Source organism: Branchiostoma floridae, chromosome 6 (assembly GCF_000003815.2).
Source record: "Branchiostoma floridae strain S238N-H82 chromosome 6, Bfl_VNyyK, whole genome shotgun sequence".
Taxonomy (NCBI): domain Eukaryota; kingdom Metazoa; phylum Chordata; class Leptocardii; order Amphioxiformes; family Branchiostomatidae; genus Branchiostoma; species Branchiostoma floridae.
This window is the reverse complement of record NC_049984.1, coordinates 10,451,735-10,473,285: the sequence shown is the minus strand read 5'-3', so window position 1 is coordinate 10,473,285 and position 21,551 is coordinate 10,451,735. Positions and strand designations below refer to the sequence as shown.

General features: G+C 43.7%; 1 protein-coding gene across 1 annotated transcript; it reads left to right on the top strand.

Moving 5' to 3' along the window:
* Positions 1 to 631: 631 nt before the first annotated feature.
* LOC118418326 (histone-lysine N-methyltransferase, H3 lysine-79 specific-like) lies at positions 632 to 16,883 on the top strand. The gene is made up of 4 exons (XM_035824200.1): positions 632 to 2,597; positions 10,873 to 11,356; positions 11,506 to 11,621; positions 14,843 to 16,883. Exons 1-4 carry the CDS (start codon positions 2,122 to 2,124, stop codon positions 15,666 to 15,668), a joined length of 1,902 nt encoding a protein of 633 aa, XP_035680093.1. The 5' UTR covers positions 632 to 2,121; the 3' UTR covers positions 15,669 to 16,883.
* The last annotated feature ends 4,668 nt before the right edge of the window (positions 16,884 to 21,551 follow it).

Sequence of the window (21,551 nt, the reverse complement as noted above, 5' to 3'; positions counted from 1 at the left end):
GTTGTACGTACGTTAGTCTGTGTTGTACGTACGTTAGTCTGTGTTGCACGTATGCAGTCTGTGTTGCACGTATGTTAGTCTGTGTTGTACTTACGTTAGTCTGTGTTGTACGTTCGTTAGTCTGTGTTATGCGTTCGTTAATCCGCGGTCTCTTTCGTCGTAGGCTGTGGTACGATGACGTGAAGTTAGGCTGTGAGAGAACCTAGAATCAATCCTTTGGCTGGCTAACCAAGGAGCCAGTGGTCACTACGGAGGATGGATCTCGGGCTAAGCCAGGCAGAACCATCCACCGACAAGGATCTTAATTTCGAAGCAGATCCTACGACAGCATAAGATAGTATCAAAAGATGCAAGAGGAGTGAAGCCGGCCTAGGAGTGTGTTTGGCTACCGGTGGCTGATGAGTCCATTTGGCCAGCTGTACTCCTTAGCCAGATTTGATACTACCTTATGCCACTGGTAAATCTGTCTGGAGATTACAAGGATCTAACCTTTTCCGTAAAAAAAACATCTGAATTTCGACGACACACTCACGACTAACACAAGAATGCCCTGCTTGCGATCGTACGGCGATCGATCAACGAAGGTGACCGAGGAATATATAAACTCTATCTTTTCACGACTATTGTTTGTGGTGGTGGTGGAGGGGGAGTATACGTCACAAATTACGATTATTTGGTTGGGACTGTTGAAAAAGTTTGGCCCCAGTCCAAGAAAACACCCATCGCGCGCTGTCTCTTATAGACACCAGCCACTTATGTTTAAGTATCGGTGAGCTTTACCGTCGTTATGGGGTCAATTAGCTACTTCAGGCATCGTTGGTTACTCGTCAGAAATCGTGTTGCTAGCACTTAATTATCGTTTTATGAACTTAAGAGAATGATAAATGAATGTTGACTCACTGATGAGTAAACAGAACACTTACCATCGCTCTTGGCAACTCACTAAACGAACTGGCACTTTACTGAAATATCAACATCGTAGGCTTAAGTCGAACTGGTACAGCAGGTGTTTTTAAGATAAAACTTATTAATATCTGTCCAAGGTCAATCCAATATACCGTGCAAAAATAACGGAACAAAAATTTCCATCGTCAAGTATGGGTTCAAACAACTTTTTCTTAATCTCTAAGCGTAAGATTTCATTATATTAACGGTCTTTTTGTGACCAGTTTCTTCTGTTATTCAGGGTTACTTTAAGAAACAGGCTTTCAGATCACACAGGGCAGCTCACATCATATATACAGGAAGAATAAAACTTTGTTTCAAGTTGGCTTACGTTAGAATCGGATAACTCATTTTCGTATAAACCCAATTACACCAGCTGCACCACCGAATAGTTCTCATATCGTTTTATTCTAAGATGGAAGTTTAAACAAGCTTGCATCGACGAAACCAGCCGGAGAAACTGCGACACTGTATTTTACGAGAGAAACGTTAGTATTAATGAGATTCTGTGAGTCCGACACCGCCTTTGTGAACGGTAGAGAGTAGAACACAAGTGAGACAAGCGAATACTTCCCGCGCCCGTTCCTGTCGCATAGACGTGCCTACAGCGTGTGACCGAGCCCCCAAAATATCCGCGGACCTTCAGGTGATACCATATCTGTCTACCTTGTGATAAAGTACACATCATCAAGACTTTTAATAGCACTAATCGCCCATAGAGTCGTAATCACTTTGTAGCTGCCTGAGATGTATTGTTGAAGTGTTTGCTCGGCTCTGATAAGGGGATTGAAACAGTCCAGTTTGACGCGCTCCTCAACTCGCGCAGGCGGTGTCACAGCTCGTCTACTCCGGACTTCTGAGCAGTTTGACAGCGCATCTGAATATCATCGCAGCCCATTGCAGTACTCTATCTGTATGTATCCAGGACAGACGGCAGTGTCAGTGTGTCAAGTCGCGACAGAAGACTAGCAAGAGAAACGCCCTCTCTGCTCCACCTCACGCTTGGTCCGGGGGTGTTACTAGGTGAGGTTGGAGTCACTGATTACAGACTGGTTGCCAAGGAGGCAGTGACATTTTAATGGCGATATTTGTGCGACCATTCCGCCTTTGTTGTTGTGTCATTACACATCTATTTTGGAAGTAGGCGTCGGACATCTGATTTCGTCCTGTCCGTGCATGTACAGCGCTCTTATCGTAACTTTGGAGACCGATTGCCTCGGCACGATGGAACGGAGCTCCCGATCAGCCAAGAGCAAGGCTCCGGCAAAGGTCTGGTTCCACATCTTTGTCAAACTTCCCCGAGGTTTGATGACATCGCTGAGAGTCCATGCGGACATGACTGTAGGTGAACTACAAGGCATGGTGGAGGAAGCTAGTGGAATCCCATGCGACGTACAGAAGGTGACGACTTCACAGAACAGCGGTCCTGACAAGGAGCTCCTCCTGGGTCAGCTCGGGCTCCGGGCGGGCTCCACCGTCAGTGTGGGGCCGGACGATCGGTGGCGGGATGTGTTCGGCGCCGCTATGATGGGAGACTACTGGCTGGTGCGGCGGTGTGTGGACGGGATGGAGGAGGGAGAGACACGGACGGACGGACGGTTCTGTGCCATGTTCCTGGCCGCGCATCGTGGACACCTGGATTTGCTCCAGAAGTAAGTGCAACAAGTTTGTAGGATAAGTTGGATAAACTTTCTTTGCTGTCAGTTTCCATTCTTAAGGCTTTTATATGGGGTGGTTTAGTCACCAAACTTCAAACCAGCATTGCTGTGCTATGCTGAGAACGTGCACACATGTCCCAGTCGTCGTGACTGTTCTCTAGCACGGACACACAAAACATGCTTTTAAGCCGACACAATCTCGTCCTTTTGCACAAACAATGCTCGTTCGTTCACTTTGTATAACTTCCCTATTTAAATATCCGTCAACATAAGGTTTCTAACATGATTTCTTCTATTGTTTGAAATAATACAGCACCTACATGTCAGCAACATGGCCTATATTAGTCCTTCGAGTCGTAATATAAGGATGCCTTCTGGTATCATTGACTTGAACCTACAGATTATATACTTTTATTCACCTAGCTGCAGAGCTATTACGAAACTGCCGTTGCCATTTGAGAACATTACAAGTCCAGTCCTTTGATATACATCGTTAGCTAGCTAGAACTATAACACACCGAAAGTCTTTTATGTTTGTTCATCAACGTAAAAACAAATCCATTCTCGATCATAGCATGGAGCCCGAAAAGGTGGAAAAGTTTGTGGTATCACTATTAAGCCTCAGTCTTGTAAGAAACTAAACATGTCTTTTCTGTACACCATGGTTCGACTTAAGTAAGCCCTTAGCGTAAACTAAAAGTTCTGTTCGCGTCACTTCGTACGTCAGAACAACTAAATTCGATCGTCTGTTTCATCCTAGTACACAACCTCCGATATAAAATTATTTCAGGAAAAAAGTGTATTCCTCGCGAGACAATTTTGTGTAAAAAGTTACGTCTCAACTTCACTTGTACTCGGTCCCGTGATTCCACATGCGCGATATCGTATTCTACAGGCACATAATACCAGGTAAAACAGACAAAATCATGCCAGAACAATAGCAGGGCGTCAACCATAGCTGCCAAATGCGAGATTAGGGACCCCCACTTCTTATTTTCCAAACACGATCAAGTCCTGGTAAACATCATAATGACTGTGTTGTGGCATCACACTAGACCTTGGTTGGGCTGTTTCGACACACCACTATCTTGTTGTGCCTCGTGCTGGGAAAACACGTTGCCATTGCCGTCTCCTTTTGAAGTCAGGTTTAATTTATGGGCATTCATTAAGGACGGTTTGTCAACACGCCGTAAAGCATGTTACCACGGCAGGCTCCGGGTGGCTTTCGAGCAGCTGCTGACCTTTAGGCGGAGACGCAATGGAAAAGTCAAGTGTCGTCATGAATGGGTTGTCTCAGGTCATCTCTGACGGATGGGGGAGGGGGCTCATTCAGACTATTCAAGTGGCCTGCGTCAGCTATGCAAATCTGGTCCTCTCCTTACGTCATCTTCTAGCCTGGCTGCGTAATTCTGTAAATAGATCATCCTCAGCTCGTAACAACACCGTTCTGCTGACGCGCACAGATTCAAACGAGATATATTTAGAGACACCGGTGTTCGTTAGCTGGATAAACGTCAGGAAAAGTTCAAACGAGTAACGCGAAAGTATGGCTAGTATTTCTTTTACATAGAACTGTGATAGGCCATTTTATTTCCAGAAACTGCAGCAAAACTTTGGATAGTTTAAACCACCATGTCGCAAGTCATGTAAACCCCAGACTTGTCGCCAGGAGCGCTGCATGCATCGTCGATGCTTTCTTAAAAAGTTTCTATGTCGTTTATTTTTTGGAGGATCGATGAATCTGCCTGACACCAATGTAGTTAAAGATCTAGAAAGCAAATCCTAATCATATACATAAGCTACCAAGGGGAATCTTAAAGGATTGTGTGTGCTGAGAATCAGGAAAATGTAATTACAATATCGACTAGACAAAAATCGCCCCTGGGCAATATTTGATCAGCGGACAAAGACTCTCATACGACCCCACAGCTAATGTCAGTGATCTAATTTTGAGCACCATCCACCGATACTCCCTGATCCAGCTCCCATCAGCGCCAAATACCAAATGATATCGATTTGTAAAACTACGAGACAGAATTTCAATTTCATCGTCCCCCACAGGCTAGAGAACGGAACAGCTTTAGATTTATCCTCTTGTGTAAGACGAAAGCTGACTAATAACTAATTGAAGTGGTAATTTCAAACAAAAATGTTGCCACAATGATAAATAGGGCGTAACGAAAAGTCTGTCTTAACTTTGCTTCGTGCCGAAGCTACTTCCCCAATTCCATAATCTAGATAGAGAATGCGACTAAAGCACCTCTTATGAATATGAAATGCATAACATTCACCTATAACAACTTTGTATGGCTTACAAACATCTCGTCTGCGATGATGATATCCAGACGATCGCAGGTCTGACACCGACGGCAGCTTGTCGATTTATTCGCCGGTACGTCCATGGGTTTCTACGGTTGGGCGGGCCGCGGGCGACCCCGGGCCAACAGGGAGGTAATGAATTCTGCAGTCCAATACTCTCGTCTGTCCACACACGGCACATAGACTTGGGTGCGGTTACCAGATGCAGTCATCACAACACATCGTGATGTTTGTACCGACCAGCAAAATCCATAGATATCAGGAGATCCAAGAAATAAACGACCCTGTAATTCTAACTTTCCTGCTATAAATCTTATACAAACAGATCATGATTAGCTGAAGTTTTACATCGAACAGGCAAAATATCATGATCAGCTATCTCTAATGCTCGTAATAAATCATAATTCATATCAGACGACAATCTTTCATACGCTGCGTCACCGTCACTGAGAAGGGTGGAGTAGGTGCGTCATATAGCATTTCGACTGATAGTGCCGGAAATGTAAGTCATAAATACTTCATATTCATTGGTTAGGATGATAAATCATATGTGAGATAATCGCTACAATAAAGCAGTTTGATTAACAACTCAGCAGGCATTTAAAAGAGCTTCATATCCCGTGCGGAGTTTGCTGCTATAAGAATCAACCAACGTTGTACAGGTTGTTTTATGATTTCAATGACAAGAAAATTCAAAAGAAGTGATGTCATAGTGATATGTTGCCGACCATACACTAAAGCAAACAAGGGCGAAACGTTGATTATACAGAAGCGTCTTGGGAAAAGTCCGTCTGTGGCTTGTGATAATCCCTCGATGTCTGCCCCCATCCTTCTCTGTCTCTATCAACAAGACTATGCCGTCCGCGTGATTGGAGAGACCTTTAATTAACCCAGGAATACAGGGGCAGTGCCGTGACTGGGGATGCTCTGACCTGGTTTGCTTGCTATGAAATATGGGAACGGTTCCAACGGTAATGTTTGGGGTCTCCCGTAAGGCTACCTGCTATGAGATGGCGGTGGGGACGGTCTTGCTATGAGAAGTTACACACGTCCTGAGGCGAGTGGGATTGTCCACCGTAAAACCTACGTAATGTTCTTTGTTCACTACCTTGGAATGATCACTGTCAATGTCAAAATCAGCTTGTATTGCACAACAATTGTAACATGTAAATGTAAAAGTGTTGTAAAAGCCTAGTCACCAAACATCATATTTCACTTCATTTATTCCCTTATGCGATTAGCCAAGTGTAATACATGTATATCGCCACTAGGGCAGACATTTATCTAGTACAGTCTAGTGAATTCTCAGCTATGAAATATTGATAGAAGACAGAATGAGTCCATTAGTTGCAAGCATATAATGATATAGCTACATAAGTTGATATATCCGTTACAATACAGATTCTTTTTTTGCATGGAGGTTTATATGTATTGGCAAAGGTAGACAGAAACTGTGTCGAGAATAGCGCGGTTCCTATTTTCTACCGGCTACCAGAACTTGGCAGAAGCTGAAAACAATCCTATTCCCCTTACCTGAAGTTCAGAAAAAACCCATTAACAGAGTACTGCAAACCCGGGCTGCAGTCTCAGCACGAAATACAATCCTTTTACAAAGTCGAAGTCAGCAACTTTACGGCGTCCTTCGTAACCTTGCCCGAAACTCGGGGTCGTTGAACCGCCAGTCGCTCGTAGGGAATTCCTGATTGGACAGGTTCTTGGGTTGATACATGACTCCTGCCCGTGGTTCTGTCCTTAACACTCCTATCCCATTCTACAAGGTTTCCATTAAAGTCGACTGGGATTGGATTGGTGTACTACTGTTTATGGTACGTAGCATGTGTATTGATCGGGTAGGACAGAAACTGGAAAGAGTTTTCTTAGAGGAAACGGTCATTCTTAATCCTCCATTAGTCCGAATTCATAGCTCTCATTAATTTGTCACTCTTAAAAACATTTTCCATTCAGTCTGAAATCTCTTACACATTTAAACGTCCATACCTACCTTTGAAGGCGCTTTTACTTCGTATTTGGGCTTTGCATTGAAAAGATCCCACAGCTATCCCAGCGGTGAAAATGAATGCCGCTAGTTTCCCAGGTTGATACGAGTATCATCTATCAAATATCACGGACAATTCACGCACCTCTGAATGCAAATAGATTGTCGAATATCCTTACACGACTTCAAAGAAAACATGCGCATCGGGCATGACCGCAGTTCTTTGTTCATGCCAATATACTGACGATCCTATTGGCTTTCCCAGACTTGCTCTTACAGTTCATCTATCACGCCTGACAGAACTACACAGCAACTTTGTCTTTCTGCAGGGCATCAATCATATGCTGCAGAGGGCAGGCCTACGCGGTCGTCTGTGCGTGATAATCCTAATAAATTTCAACTTCAAGTCTCCTCCCTGAAGGGGGTTACAGACGGGCAGACGGCGGAAAATTGGCTGGACTGAGCAGGGTCGTTTATCGGGCGGGATATCTGCACACAGACGGGCTGGCTCAACAATTTGCACATTGTGCGCTCCTCTCTGCCTGATTTATTCCTACCTACGCACTGCCGTAAAGCAAAGAGCCGGTTCTGAATGTTGAGATGGATTTTTGAATTAAAATGTATTGCACAGGCGTTTGAAACGGTTTTGCGCTACCCCCTTAACACGTTTGATTTAAACATTTTGCTTCATGATTGAAGAGAACAGGAAGGGTAGAGTACTAAGAAGTGTACCCGTCTCATCGTACTGCTAGAATTGAGTGACAAATTGTTGACAGCGACTTACAACATCATCTCTTCCCACTCAGTTGTGGAATGATGAGGATTGCGGCTGAAGCTGAGACCGTGGGCCTCTATTCGTCACCGAGTGCTTTTCGTGATTAAACCAATAAATTGTCGACAGGCTCTTTGCTGATAAAATCTTGTTCCAAACTTTTGCACGAGCAAATTTGATATATATATATGTTCGTGTGCGGAACGTATCAAGTACTTTTCATGTCATTTACAGGAATTATAGAGCAGATTGTTTGAATCTTGCTGTAAAGAGTAAGGTGTATGCGGCAAGATGTGGAAAGTGTCTTAAGTTGATGAATATTACCATGTATTAAACATTTAGAGTACCCGGAAACAGCCGGAAGGCGAATCTTGTGCCTGTCTCCACCTGAGGTTCCCAGGAGACACATATTAAGGATTATTTGGGGATCAGCTAGCGGGAGTACTCCATGTTCCTGTCACGTTAGATTGCTGTTCATCTCCCTTTGTAATTAAGGAAAATTAACACGACTCCGTGTTATGTATAGTAATGATTTACCTCCGCAACAGCTTATCTAAAGGGAAAACAGAAAGCCGCACTGCATGGATTCTGAACACGAATGAGCCAATACACAGCAACTCTATAAAGTTGTTTTACTATCAGGGATGGGAACCGTGTACCTTTTTCTTGTTGGACCGGTTCAGAAAAACCGGACCTGAAAAAATCAGTGGACCGGATGTTGGACCGATTAGAAAATGAACAGATTATATCGGCACCAGGGCGGCATACGTTCACGTGTTCAAGTGAGGCATATTGGTCCAAGAACGAAGTAAAGGACATTTTTACCAAGTTTCTACAGTCAAACTTGGTCTAACGTAACTTAACACAGGCACAGATTCATCTTTAGCGAAATGGACCATTGTTTCGAGTATTACCCATTCACAAACAATTCGGTCAAGGTTCAGGTCCGGACCTGGACCGGATCCTCTGGACCTAGACCGTACTGGTACCTGAATTTTCTGTACCGGTGCCCACCCCTATCTAGTTACTATTCATATCAGGCTTGTTGAAGTCACCGTTAGAATTGTTTTGTTAGTCAATACAAAGCGTGTGTATGATCATGAATAGCGGAAATGCGATCGTGCATGACTGGTAACCCGTATAATGTAGTAATCTATGTTAGAACTTGATGCATCCTGACTCTTACACACGCTTGCAGTTGTGACTTTAATTGTGCACATAGATTACACAGTCATGGGTCGTTAAACAGACTTCAAGTTCTGACAGGCGTGAATAGGAATAACATGATGGTGATCCCACAAGATTACGGCATGCGCAACAAATACTACTTTGGAAGGCAATAATCATCCCATTATTGCCAAGCTCAAGCTCCTAATGTTACAGCGCAGAAACCAGAATTCGATAGACCCGATATCTGCGCTTAATGATCCATGGTAAGCACGGATCGACCTATATGCCCCACACTCTCTATTGAGCACATAGAAGAAGAGATGTTATGATCGAAGCAGTGTGGTTACGTTTGTTATGCTAGTCTGGATGGACACAGCGTTAAAGATAAGGGAGTCGTGAACTTTTGTTGAATATGTCACCTCTGCTGAAAGTGACACATTCCGAAATTAATGAGAACACTTTGGCTTAGGTCTATAAAAAGAATCTTACAATGTCAACTCTATTCAAAAAGGGTTTTGACTTCTCGTTTTTGTGGAGCTGAGCATCGTACGGAATGATAGAACTAGAAAGCAATACTTGGCTTGATCTGCGAAACATTTTGCTCAATAGATTCACTAGACAGCAAAGGTGTGTTATCGTTTTCATCTGAATATCATAAATTCAGTCGCAGTTAAAGTCTTGACGATGTACACAAGAAAAAATCAAGTGATCAAGTTCAGCTCAAATAAACTCTTTGATCAGATGAGCATATGTTCCATTGGCCTTGATAGAGAAGACAGATATTGTGTACAGAGTATCTGAATCGTACTCCCGCACAATTACTATTTCCCAAGAGGTAAAATGATGGACAGGTAAAGTGGAGCCCAGCATGGATGCTCCTACATGTCAGCCCACGTCCAGTAAAACCGTTGTGACGGGAAAACTCCTGTGAGTTGTCGGACCTGACGATGAATCAGCAGAACGGCTGTACGAGCTCCCCAAACTGACGCCACTTGACCTTTCCCGCCACCTCCGGGGACAGAAGTGGTTCTAACAAGCTTTTAGTGCGGTACATCATTCCGAGCACATAGGCAATCCGCTCGCGCTGGATTTCACAATATTGAGTCTGCGCACACTACACTTACAGGAGTAAGCTGACTTCTAGCAGCGAGACAATCAGAGTAGACAACGTGCTAGGCTTCATCAGTCAAACTGACAGGCTGCAGTAATTAACAGCACCGCAGTTAATCATGTGTCCAATCAGCACCAGGGACAGAGCCCGGGTGGTTAATTGCTTAGTCTACATGGACCCGTACTTCTCTCGTTGAAGAGCGCCCATGTATATCTACTCGAACGTGTGGATATTTAGTCACGCTTTGCCAGCCTCTCATGTAATCACGCTTGCTTTAATGGCCAATCGCGATTCTGACTGCTATGCATCGACGTTAGTCCAATGGATTTAATCTTAACGGTTCTCTGTAAGCGCTAATAGAAAACTGATTTCCGCCCAGCGTTTGCAGGTTATTGAATAGAGTTAATGGCTATCCTCAAGTAGCCCCTGTCCCTGGAGAAAGTAGTCTGCTTGACGTACAGTTAACTTTCCTTTGGACCAGATTAGAGTCACAATTATATTACATCAAGTCCAAATATATAAAATACTAAATGAATTGCTGTCCTTGCTACTCATGCTGGTCTGTCTGTCGACTCTTGGTATTTGCTTTGCTTCTGCCCATCCTTCATAACTATTTTACGTGAATAGGTCATGAATCATTTGTACATGGAAATAATCCAAATAATCTAATGTTTGCATTTTTCATGGTTAACAAAACATATCCGAATTATAGATTAGATATAGATAAAGATATACATAAATGGCTGTTTAGTTCTCTGTCATGATCATGCCAGAAGCTACATAGATTCATCCCAGTGTGGGGTGTTACAACAAGATAATGATAATCGTTGGAATGTCGAGGGTCTGTATTGGGAAGACTTGGCAGTATGTTTGACACGTTTTCATTGATTATTGCTTCCAGGCTGTTGGCGGATGGACAGAACGTCAACCGAAAGACCACAGGGGGACGCAGCGCGCTCCTCATCGCCCATGCCCGCGGCCACAGTCAGTGTGTGGACGTCCTTTTGGACCACGGAGCCGACACATCAGATCTTCCCAACGGCCAGGTTCAGAGAACCGCCAATATGGCTCCCGGGGAAGACCAGCAACAGGACACCGAGGAATCGTCGACCTTCAACCGGTTGTCAACACATTCCAGTATCGGGGCACGCGATGAGACAGCTGAAACGAGCAACAGAAAATCCCCGACAACCTCATTGGACGAACATGAGTCTTCGTCGAATGGTCAGAAACACGACGATTTGATAGCGCCCCCTAACGGAGGTACCAGCCAATCTAGAGCCAACCGAAAGCACCACAGCACTCCGAAAGAAGAAGACATCAACCCTCTGAAGAAAGTCAGAAGCAGAAATGAAGACGATGAAGCTTTTGACAGAGAAGATAATGTGAGTAACCCTGCTTGTCATGTGTTCTGTATGGTATTTCTACTTGCTATGAATGTCATGATGAGTTTTTAGAAAGTTTAGCATTATTTGCAGTGAGCGAATATGTCTTTTGCCTTGATAAAATTTAAAACTTACTTCTAATACTGTAGGGGCAGCCGGGCAGGGTGGACAGACTGAAGCAGTTCTCTCGGACCCGCAGTGCTGGCCGGAGGAGCTCAGCCCCTGTGGTCAGTCTGGTCAACAGGCCAAACTCTGCACTTGTCGGGTGAGTACTTTTCTCCCCTTCCCCCACTTCCCTCCTTGCATCTCTCTCTTCTTCATTCCATCCTTGCATGCATGTCTCTCCCTCCTTTCATCCCCATTCTAGTACGAAAACAACTGTGACTTGAGCTTATCATTACGAAACTCAATTTTGGCTCCAGAAAACTTCACTTGAAAGGCTATGGCATAGACTACTTGCTTTCTATAGATGGCATTTTACATTGTGCAGACTAGTTATGTTCGTCCTCCAGAGGTAACACAATAGATGGCTTTGGAATAAGTCATTTATCAAAGTACGGTGTATCAATAGGCACAGGTGACATGTCTATCCTCCTTAACTTGCCCTTCAGTGATCTCCATCATGAACATCTATGGATTTTGCCAGGAACGTCGCCACAATGTCGTGACTCCTGAGAGCAAAACCTACTATTGCTTTGGCAAGCTGTAAAGGTCTCAAATCTACCATTGTGTGTCAGAGTACAAGGAAGTGCGTAGTCTGTAGGTCCAGACCGTGCCATGGGCGTACAGTTAGCAGGAGATACCGTTATGAAGCCGTCTGTTTGTGTAAGATAGATATCGTACATTGAAGAGGTCGTCTGTCATGTCAGGATAACGGTATCCGGTGAAGACCTGTAGATGATGCATGCTCATAGGAGCAAGGGCCCGACCACCCTTAGCCCCGGTCACTATTCATCTTCATAATTGGAAAAGCGCCCCGGACGGAACTTGACCTTCATTCCACACAGTCATATATCCCATATTGTCAGCCCATTCTCGTAGCCTTGGCAGAGATAATGACTTTCCTGGAAGACCTCGTAAAAATGACAATGCCCATACATCACGAGACGGTGCCTGTGGGAGGGAAGATTTTTCATTCCTTCTCCAAAGAAACATATTCCACAGAAAACTTCAAAGACTTGGCACCATGAAATCTAAGCCTGGGAGTTAAACAGAACATAAGGTGAACGATATCGCATTTCTTTAATAGGGAAGTTTTGAATCAACACTTAAACCAAGTAGAAGTCCTTCGATTTCAGTTCATGATCGTTCCCCATGCGGAATGCTGCGGCTGCTATGATGTATTGTTGCCCAAGCAGTTCAAGCCGTCAGCATTCGCCCCATAGAGCTCTAATCTATGGATCCATGAAACTATGGGCGCCCAATCGCAACCTGAGGCACGTCGCATGGAATGAACGCGGGTCCCAGCGTAACTACGTCTTCACCTTGAATGTCCCAGAGAGACATAGTGTTACGGAAGTATAATGAGGTGAAAGGCACATAGGAAAAAAAAGCTTGAACCGAGAAGGATAAGACATAAGGATAGTAGTTTAAAGGGACTCATGACTCGTGAAAGGATCCAGGATTTTGTTTCAAATGAAATTTTGTCCAGGACACGAAGAAAGCCTATTCTGAACTTATAATTATCAGGTTCAAAATGAAATATGTAATAACAGACTGGCTAACCTGCAGTGCAGTGCAAGACTTTTCTTCCGGAGTCTTATCACACTACTTTGCCTTGTAAATCACTCTCTCCCTGAGCTTTCTACATCGTTACTTCTCGTATCTTTCACGGAAACCCAAAGGTGGACGCCGTTATCAAGGTTAACAACCAAGCCTCGGGCGTGTTTTAGCTATTTGCGTGTGGAGTTGATTTGCGAAGGGGATTAAAAGTCTAAAGGCCATTTGACTTACAAGTGAGGTTATGGCGAGAACGTTGCTATCTATGGGCTACTAAGGCATGATTTCCACTGGACGGCGATCGCTAAAAAGGACAACAAAACACACAACGTAAACAAAATATTTCTTTATCTATGAAATAGTTAGCTTTGGTTGCTCAGAGGTCGCCGCCCATGTGAAAAGGCAATATAGAGAACCAGGCATGAGCGGCCCGATGACGGGGTCTGCCTGCAGGCCTCGTGAGCTTACTCGCTCCAATTGCCCTTGGACATCACCTGGACCTTTGGGGAGAGGAAGGACTTATACCTTTGCCATTGCTTGAATATGGCAACCATTAAAATTTCATCAATCATATCGATCCAAAAGAGGAGAGTTATAAGCGAAAGAGAACACATAAGAAGGACCGATATGTCTCTTCTTTACGGATCTCCCTGAGAAACCTTTAGACAGCCCCAAGGCCCTTATACATCCGCTGTTGCAGTCTATCACGCTTCCTCCTCCTCATACGTCTTAGAAAGACCAGCCTTCTTAATGGAAGCATGACGCACCAAACGCGATCAGATGACGTCCGGTGGGTGACAAAGGTGATACCTTGACTCTTACCTGCGATTTATCACACACGATACGGCGTAGATTGCTTTATAAATGTGCTGGGGCAAGCCTTTCCCCATGTCTCCCTTGATGCTATAGCGTACTGACTACTCATAGTATCTCGGATCTACACAGTCCGTTTTCTAACTCGGGCCCCTTCCTCGTGAAGATATCGGATACACGCATATATGTTGACAAACACTTGGTGTACCAAAAGGAGATACAATCGCTTTGAGATAACAAAAATGAGCGCTCTTGAATGCCTCATTATTAACAAAACACGAATTTCAAGAAGCCAATCACATCGACCAGCTTTAGTTACCCGTAATGTACATGTACAGGCACGTTACTGCGTGTAGTAGCATTTCTTCGAAATATATACGGTGAATTAGATTCTGCAAAAGTTATCTACTCTTGGTAGATGCACTTCAATCTTCAAAAAGCGTTCACGCAAAGTTAACTGGCGACCAGGCACAAACTCAGACACACATGTATGCACGGTTTTTAGTGATGGCGGCGATGATAAGGGAGTTGTCGAGGTAATCGTGGTTGGCAAAGCAATAATAAGATTTTCAATTCTTTAAAGTTTCTAATCCTTTTTGGATTAGACGAAGTTTACAGTCAAGTTAGGTCATGTCTGCCGCCCTCACGCCTAACAATCAGCAGTCCCATCTCCCCAGCAGTGTTACATGAATCTTGAGATTGTCGTTAATGAAGGGCGCTAAAGCTTTTCATCCGTTCCTTACCCGGTGTGCAGGGAAGATAAAGGCAAAACTAGCACATAAATGCAAAGATAAATATCTAAAAAATCCCCTCTCGTACAGAACCGCCGAACTAATCATTGTTTTTTTGTAAATGAGAAAGTGGAAAATTTCTCAGCAGCTTCTAAAAGTTGATTGATTCCAGGAGGGCATAATTAACACTCGCATGTTAAGTCTGTGTTGTTTGTTTCTACAGGCGAGTGAAGACATGGGGAGGGACACCACAGCCTCGGATCGCCAACTTGCGCAGGGGGAGTGAATCCAGCGAAGCAGACGACCGTTTGTCGCCGTTGCCGGGGTTGACACCGAGGCGCCACCATCATCCTGCCTCCATTACAGCAGATGCAGCCAGCATCCTGAAGTCCATGAGTTCCACAGAGGAAGTAGAACCGATTGCTCCTCCCAACAGTCCCCGTCATGCTTTTATCGGCTTAGATCCCGCCTGCCCTCCGGCTCGACCCCGGCCGTCTCTCACGGGCCGCCGCCTCACAGGGCTCCGAAGAGTCAGCCTTCCTGCGGCGCTACCCAGCAGGGCGAAGCTACCGACAGGTCCCTCACCGAACCAGAAGAAAACTTTCGACGAGTGGCTAGAGGAAGTGGAAGAGAGAAAGAAGTTTGAGGAGGAACAGAAGACGTGGAACCGCCTACAGGAGATGCACGAGCAGGCTCTCAGAGAGGACGCGAAGTACAAGAAGAGGCTAAGTTTCGACGATTGGAGCCGACAAAAGGAACTTGAGAAAATACACAAGATGGAGGAGTACGAAGAGGATAAGGAGAAGAGTCAGCAGAAGGAGAGGCGGCAGAAGATGTCTGCGGAGGAGTATCAGAAGTGGGTGCTGAGGAAGGAACAGGAGGAGCTGGAGAAGGAGCGTCAGAAACAGAAGGAGGCAGAGAAGGACTACCAGAGATGGCTGAAGCTAAAGGAAGAGCTGCAGGAAGTAGAGAAGAAGATGGGGAGGGTCTCGTTGAGGCCGAAGAGTACACAAAGGCGCATGTCTTTGCAGTACGCCGCTAGGAGCTAGAGGCAGAACTATCTGCCCGAAACCAAACTTTATACCCAACCATGTTCGACCACGTTGCAGTTTGGTCGCTATGTCTTGAACAAGTTTGTATCATACAGAGGGACTTCTCAACACTTCTCATATCAGTTCATGTCAACTGCTGCTCACAAACTGAATGGACTATTTGCTAGAAACGCATTTCTTATTTCAATATTTGGTCCACACCAATAAACGCCTCTCTTTCTCAATGCCCACGAAAACCTAATTCACTTTATTAGAACAGGTTCACGTGTATGTAAGGTATTGTCGACATAAAATGCTTTGTACTGCTGTGTAATTTGGTATATAATTACATGTAAATATGTACATTTTACTGGGATGGTTTCTGCATTAACATTTAATGTGCTCCGTGACAAAATACCTACTTTCTGTGTATGACGCCTATAACTTATATCATACTAGTATAAGCGATGTTTAACAAGATTCTCTTAAATCTATAGTATGTAAATATCAGATACTGCAGCAAATCATATACTGTAATTTTGTAAAGAACTGACTCTTTATGACAAAACAAGGAAAATATCACGATGCCCAAGTAGAATGCATTGCACGTTCTCTGTGATCATAGGACTGATGGTCTTCTATACTCGCCAAACTACTATTGTTGCCCTTTGGCTAAAATTAAATTGCTACTTGAGACCAGAAAATATGATCTGAATTACATCTGGCACTGGAAAACCACCGAAACGTTTAATGCGATTTGAATAATAGAATCGAGGAGCAGGGCCGTTGGAACTGTACGCTCGAGGGGTCAACCGACTGAACCAAACACTCCATCACCGTCTGTGTGCCTTTGGCGGGAAAACTGCAGTTGATGCAGAAAAATGGCGCCCTGGCGCGGAGGTAATGACGCCGGTTTCTGGTGGCTGCCAAACCCATGCGGCACTTTGGCGGGTCAGGGCAGCCCAGCGCGTAAATCACGACTAAGGTGATGGTTTTTATTGCATGGGGGGCAATCAATGTACAATCAATATCCCCAAATGGCGAATTTGCCGTGCCCTTGTCACCCCCGCCGCGCAACAAAGCCCGTCCATCACCTCTCTGTGGAGTACCGGGCGGCGGGAAGGGGACTCATGATGGCGGTAATCAGGTCCGTCCGCGCTGCTGTTTGGGGACATGTGTAGATGATGTACATAAAAACTGGAATGATTCTGTCAATAAATCTTCTCGTCTATACGTCCTCTTGTGTTGTGTCTTATCGATATTGCAACGCATTTGTAGAGAGTATTGAGCCTTCACATATCATTTATTTGCACATACACGTCCGAAGGCTATAAAAAATCCTAAGTACTTGTTGTATGGAAGAATGATAATGAGTACGGTAATACTTATAGGTGATGCCAGTACGCATAATGAGATAATAGCAAAATAAAATAAAATATAATAAAGGAAATATTAAAATCTAAAGCTACTTCTATGTTGGAAGCAGTGGAAGACGAATTTACCAATTTCTTCAATGTCATGTGGGTTCCTTGATTTTAACAGTAAAATTATTTTCTCCTCGTCGGTAATAGTGGTAAGATTATATTTTAGACACTTGAGAGAAAATTATATAACATTAAGATTGCCAATTTGTATATGTTGAGTTTTCACTTCATTGTTGCACACGATGAAGATCACCCAAGATGAAGATTATCTAGAACCTTGCCGGTATATACATTTACAAAATCTGCATTAAAACAACAAAATATCTCCAGAAATGTAAACATAAACTGTACAATAAAGAGAACAACATGCTCTTTCAGATGGCATTTGAAACATTACAGTGTATAAGTTATGATGATTAACACATTACGAACGTTGAGCTTCCAACATGTTACCATTGAAATTTGCGAAATCATTTTCCAAATTTGAAGTGACCAGCGTTTTATGATCTTTCCGTCTTACTTGGAAGAAATGCAATATTCTACATCAATAAAGTGAATCAATTGAAACCTTTCGGATAATATAATGTAATAAATCATGATCTTGGAGCTTTGTTGTACATGCAGACATTGTTAAAGACAGGGTAAAGCAAGCATTTTAAAAAAACAACAACAATGGAAACAGAGAAAAAGGCACAACGCAGTTGCAGTTTTAGGCAAAATTCCAGTAAACAAAACGATAATGACCTTAGTTAATTTGTATATTTGGAACATGTTAACATTGTCAGCTACCAGCCATTTCTAACGAGGACAGTACAAAAAGGACCTCTGATAACAGCAAGAGTCTTGAACAGTGAGCGATTTGTAGATGAAATGTCTCAAGACCGTAGGGGCCCATCGGGCACGTCGGACCTTGAGGAGTGAAAGATTGTTATTCCGACTGAGTGTATAGGCTATCCATTGGACCCATAATCCCGTACTGTACTGTATATTACTAGTCTCTACCAGACTGGCGATACGCTGGCTATTATGGGGAGAATAATTCGTCAGGGGAGTTTTGCGACTGGAAGATCTACCCGGCCGCAAGACTTTTCCATCCGAGCGAGCATCCAGGGCTTTGTCTCTGCACGGAGCCGTGAATAAAGTACCAGGCAGAAGCAAGCCCACATCTTCAACTGCTTCATTGTGCGTCTTGCTAAAATTACATTAGGCTCCCGTGGCTGACGAATTACCCACCATCGATTGGCAAGCGTCAACAGAATATAATCATCTAACGTGAGAATGGGTTGGAGGAACCGACTGGCAAACATTGTCTTTAAATTTTGGTTGATTTGTACTCTTGTAGTAGACGACTTTGTTTATCAATTCATTCCTTCGTTCATGCATTCATTCATTGTATACGTCACTCATTCGTTTCTTTGGCCTACTTCTTCTTTCATCTTGTGTTAAGGTGGGTTCACACGTGCGTATATAGACAAGTCCGTATGAGGTCCGTATGGAAGTCGTAGCCCCTACCAGGTTCCACGTGTCGCTGGAAAAAAATATATATAGAAATTAGACAAATAGCAGTTAACTCCTCTGGCATGTTATGTGTCTATATCTGTCCGATTTCTACTATTTTTCCAACATCCTGTGGAGCCTGTTAGAGGCTATTATATAAAGACTTCCATACGGACCATACAGTATACGGACTTGAATATATACGCACGTGTGAACCCGGCTTTACATTTTTCACTCCAATCTTTCATCCTGTAGTTTTGCAGTAATTAAGCATAAATCTTATAGATAAAGCATCAGGAAACAACAGGAAGTTCTGTTCCACAAAAAAATGCACGATTTGTTCCGGCATCCCTCCCTCATGCGTTACAACATTTACGACTCGTTCGCTCGGTTTGCTCCCGACTGGATTAAGCTTAGCGAAGCCGATGATATACAGAACCATTTCCCGAGAAGATGGAAATGGGACATGGTTTACGTGTCCATCGGGGAGGCTATAAAGTAAGAGATACAGTAGAATATTTCCGGAGAGATAATTGAATTCTAGGTAGGAAGATGCTTACATGATGGCAGTTGGATGTTTGTCTCTGCAGTAGAATCTACGGTTGTCTATTAATCACGTGGCATTCTCAGCTCGGTGTACATTAGCTCTCCACAGTCTTCATAGCCCATACAAATTCTTGATATTGTCATTTGTACACCCATTCTACGAGGGTGTCGACCTCTTTGTGACCCAAACATTTGACAGAGCGCACACCGAATTCCATAGATAAAAACTAATCATTCTACGCTTTGTGTACATGTGTTCTTGAGTCATACCATATAATTTTGCAGAATTAATATTTAGATTTATGAATTGAAGTGTTACAAAAATACTTTTGAAGCCGTAGCGAGGTCGCAGCGCGATAGACTTCTAGCAGGATGGTGGCCTGGTGGGTTCACACGTGCGTATATATATATATATTCAAGTCCGTATGAGGTCCGTATGGAAGTCTTGGCCTTTACCAGGCTCCACAGGTTGTTAGAAAATAACATAAATCCGCCATATAACATACCTGTGTAATCAGATGGTCGCAAAAGATACTCCTCGACCAGATAACTCCTCTGGCATGTTATGTGTCTATATTTCTACAATTTCTCCTTATTTTTCAGCGACCTGTGGAGCCTAATAGAGGCTAAAAACTTCATACGGACCTCATACGGACTTGAATATATACGTACGTGTGAACCTGGGTTAACGCTTCCCACAGCGACCTACGTACAAGGACGTGTTCAAATCTTGATCCCCCCTTAGGTCATAAAACACACTTCGGTGGACGTTTACGACAAAGTTTTGTGCGTTTTTATTGCCATGCTATGGCCACAGGGCACCCGTGAGGACTTAACGGTGCCAGGAAGTGTCCGTTGATGGACTGTGTTACTGATGCCCGAGCAGTAAGTAGTACGTCTTTAGTTTATAACATAGGGGATCGTATTAATGAGCTCTGAGTGGGAGTCGTCGGAGACGGACTGGGGATCATTAGTCACAGCTGTGGAGAAAGCCTCTGCTTGCCTGCGAACTTTTCTTAATACGATCATAAATATGTTGCTTTGTGAGGCTTATCTAACAGAAGGGGTGGCAATTTGTCGTTCCCGAATAGCTAATATTGGTGGGATACAAGTAGCGCTACCCAAGGATTTGTTCTAAAGGCCATTTGTCTTTAAAAAACGTGGACAAAGCCAAGTGGGAAGGACTGTCAGCTTGTCTACAAAGAACAATTCATGACAGGCCTGTAACGTATTTTCATACCCGTATTCTTCATTCCTCGAGAAAACGATTTCTTTAAAATAAGTTGACGACATAGAGATAGTGCACGATATATGGCAACGCTACGTTGCATGTAAATCGTTAGAGGTAAATGCTTATGTAAAACGTCGAAGTAATCTCACAATGTATCATTTGTGAAATGTAAAACAGTTTTGGACGTGATATAGAACAACGCAGGATTTCCACGTGCCCACTGCGTTGTATCTGTCCTTGGTACTGATGTAACTCTCTTGGTGGGGTGCTGGGGCGTGTCTCAGAGTATGTCAGTAATATAACATTAGAAGAGGCATGACATTTACAGAACCAACAAGGCGAGACTGTAAGAGTCGCCTTGGTAAGGTTCCCGCCGCTACTGGCCATGACCAACACTGTTGGGCTCTTGATATAAAAGGCTTCCCACCAGTCCAATCGATAAGCTCCAAAACAAAGTAATCACTAGACCAACCAGTCGTGTCGATGGCTAAGTTACGTAATGCATCTTCTACTTGATACATCATCATTTTTCACGTGAAGTTTTCCTCCTGAATGTTTCACTTGTATACGTCGTCAAAAGATATATGTGGCATGGTTGTTTGTGCTGAGCAATTAAATGATACATGACGTATGGCAGAGACGATTAGAGAAGCCCCTCCTTTGATGGATCGCACAACGCTCTTCTACATCTACCAACTCATTACTCAATTGTTCAACCGCCTAACAATCAGCATACGAAAGTGTCTAGATATTTCTGCGCTTAAATTGCAGCAATTCCTTCTGGTATTCAACTATCGCTATCCTATCGCTAGTACTATATACATACGTCGGTGCTGGTCCCACATTTGCATATCAATTTATAGTTTTTAATAAAAAGTATACTCTTTAATGAATCTTACTCAGTGTCACAGAGGATGCTACCTGAAACGTCTGGTCGTTTCCAAAATCATATCCAGTTGCTTGACTAACTGCTAGTTGGCGTATCGCTATCCGACAGTTGGCGATACGTCCAGAAACAGTGAAGAAATCAATGGATATCGTTAATGGCCATGTTACGCGTTCTTTATCACTTAAGTTGGCGGGGGATCTTTTGTGTTAGCACATATTTAATGCATGTCATTGCAGTCTTAAGCTATTGTCGCGCCGCAAGACAAGTACCCAGACGTCTAAGCCGCGTGCGCGTCACATCACTTGTGTGATGCA